At 40.4% G+C, this 1,521-nt stretch overlaps 1 protein-coding gene across 1 annotated transcript in view; it reads right to left on the bottom strand.

Annotated features, from left to right (window-relative positions):
- The window catches only part of OXCT1 (3-oxoacid CoA-transferase 1), a 183,767-nt gene that overhangs the window by 19,648 nt on the left and 162,598 nt on the right, over nucleotides 1-1,521 (bottom strand). Inside the window, exon 16 of the mRNA XM_045285159.1 lies at nucleotides 953-1,033. Within this exon, the coding sequence (XP_045141094.1) occupies nucleotides 953-1,033 (81 nt within the window). The remainder of the gene's footprint in view (nucleotides 1-952; nucleotides 1,034-1,521) is intronic.

Genomic DNA, 1,521 nt, shown 5'->3' with positions numbered 1-1,521 from the left:
TCTACCATAAAGATTTACAGTTGGAAGTTCCATGAGGCTATTCTCTGTTCTATAGGGTCACCATGAATCAGAACTGATTTGGAAATAGATTTCATTGCTTCGTATCTGCTAGAAATAGGAATGACACATCCATTACCTAAAATGGTACTGCAATCTCACTCAACACATACTTATTGGAAACCTACAGATACATAGGGTCCCATGGTAAACCTATACCATTCATATCCTTGATAGTCAAAGGCCATATTAGTCATCCTTATCACTATTTATTTTTGCAATATAAAGGCACCCACCAAAAACAAACAAAACAAAAAATAGAACACCACCAAGTTGACTGCAACTCACAGGGACCATATGGGAAAATCTTTAAAATCTTTACAGGAACAAAAAGCCTCATCTTTCTCCCTCAGAGCAACTGGTAGGTTTGAACCATTGACCTTGAGGTTTAGCAGCTCAAAGTGTAACCCATTATGCCAGCAAGACTTTATTCGGACACGTAAATGGCTTTGACCAGTTTATTCGGTGCTAACGTCTTTTCTCATGTTCTCGCACTGCATCAGTGATCTGCTGCTATCGATAACATTTTCACTGGTCAACCCTTTAGAAGGGGACTTCTAGGTCCTTAGTCTCAGTCTTCCTGGCTGATCGGGTTATTTGTTGGGCAACTAACCTCAAGGTGAGTAGAGTGAAACCCTAAGCCATTCCTTGGGAGAGAGATGAGGCTTTCTACTCCCTCAAAGAGGTACAGCCTCCCAAGCCTCTGAAACCCACAAGGGCAGTTCTACTCCGTCCTATAAGGTTGCTATGAGTCAGAAGCTACTCGATGACAAGTGGGTTTCTGTCTGCTATCACAAGGCATTTTAGTAGGTAGCAAAGAATTCTAAAAATGCTTATAAATTTAAAAGCTGCTGGTAGATATTCAAGGAAGTAAAAAGAGCGAGGCAGACTTTACCTTTTCAGTAATGATGCGGTTGACACATTGTTTTCCGGTCAGCGGCAATGTGCACTTCTCCATGATTTTATGTGCATTTCCCTGTTTAAAATTAGAAATAGCAGAAGAGCAGTTAGGGCACTTCTTATGTGAGCCAGTATAACACAGGAAAAACAGGGGTTGTCAGAGACATGTAGGCTAGTTCAAGATCTTTGCACTGTCATGCTTTGAAATGTTCTTTCTAGAGGCTGCTTCTGTCCCTAAAATAATTGAGGGGAAAATCTAAATTCATAGGTAAAAATTATATAAGTAGCAAACACCTGCTACACATATGACCCCTCCAGACTCCGCCCCTCCTGTCAGCCAATAGGAAACTCCACTCCCAGTAGCTTGCTTATTTTTCTCTTCTCTTTAATTCATCACCTTGACAAACTTAAGATGCTGAGTGCCAAAGGTGGAAGCACACATGGACCATCGTGCACAATTTCCTTTTGAAAAATCAGGTCATTTGATTATATTTTAAACAAAAATGTAGATACAAAACACTTGGAATCTCGACAGGAACCAATTTCCCCTTTGGGGAAAAAAAA

The sequence above is a fragment of the Echinops telfairi genome, unplaced genomic scaffold (genome assembly GCF_000313985.2).
Source record: "Echinops telfairi isolate 266 unplaced genomic scaffold, ASM31398v2 ScPeMD7_7469;HRSCAF=8507_1, whole genome shotgun sequence".
Lineage (NCBI taxonomy): Eukaryota > Metazoa > Chordata > Mammalia > Afrosoricida > Tenrecidae > Echinops > Echinops telfairi.
The sequence above is the reverse complement of the archived record's forward strand: the minus strand, read 5'-3'. Positions and strand labels throughout refer to the sequence as shown.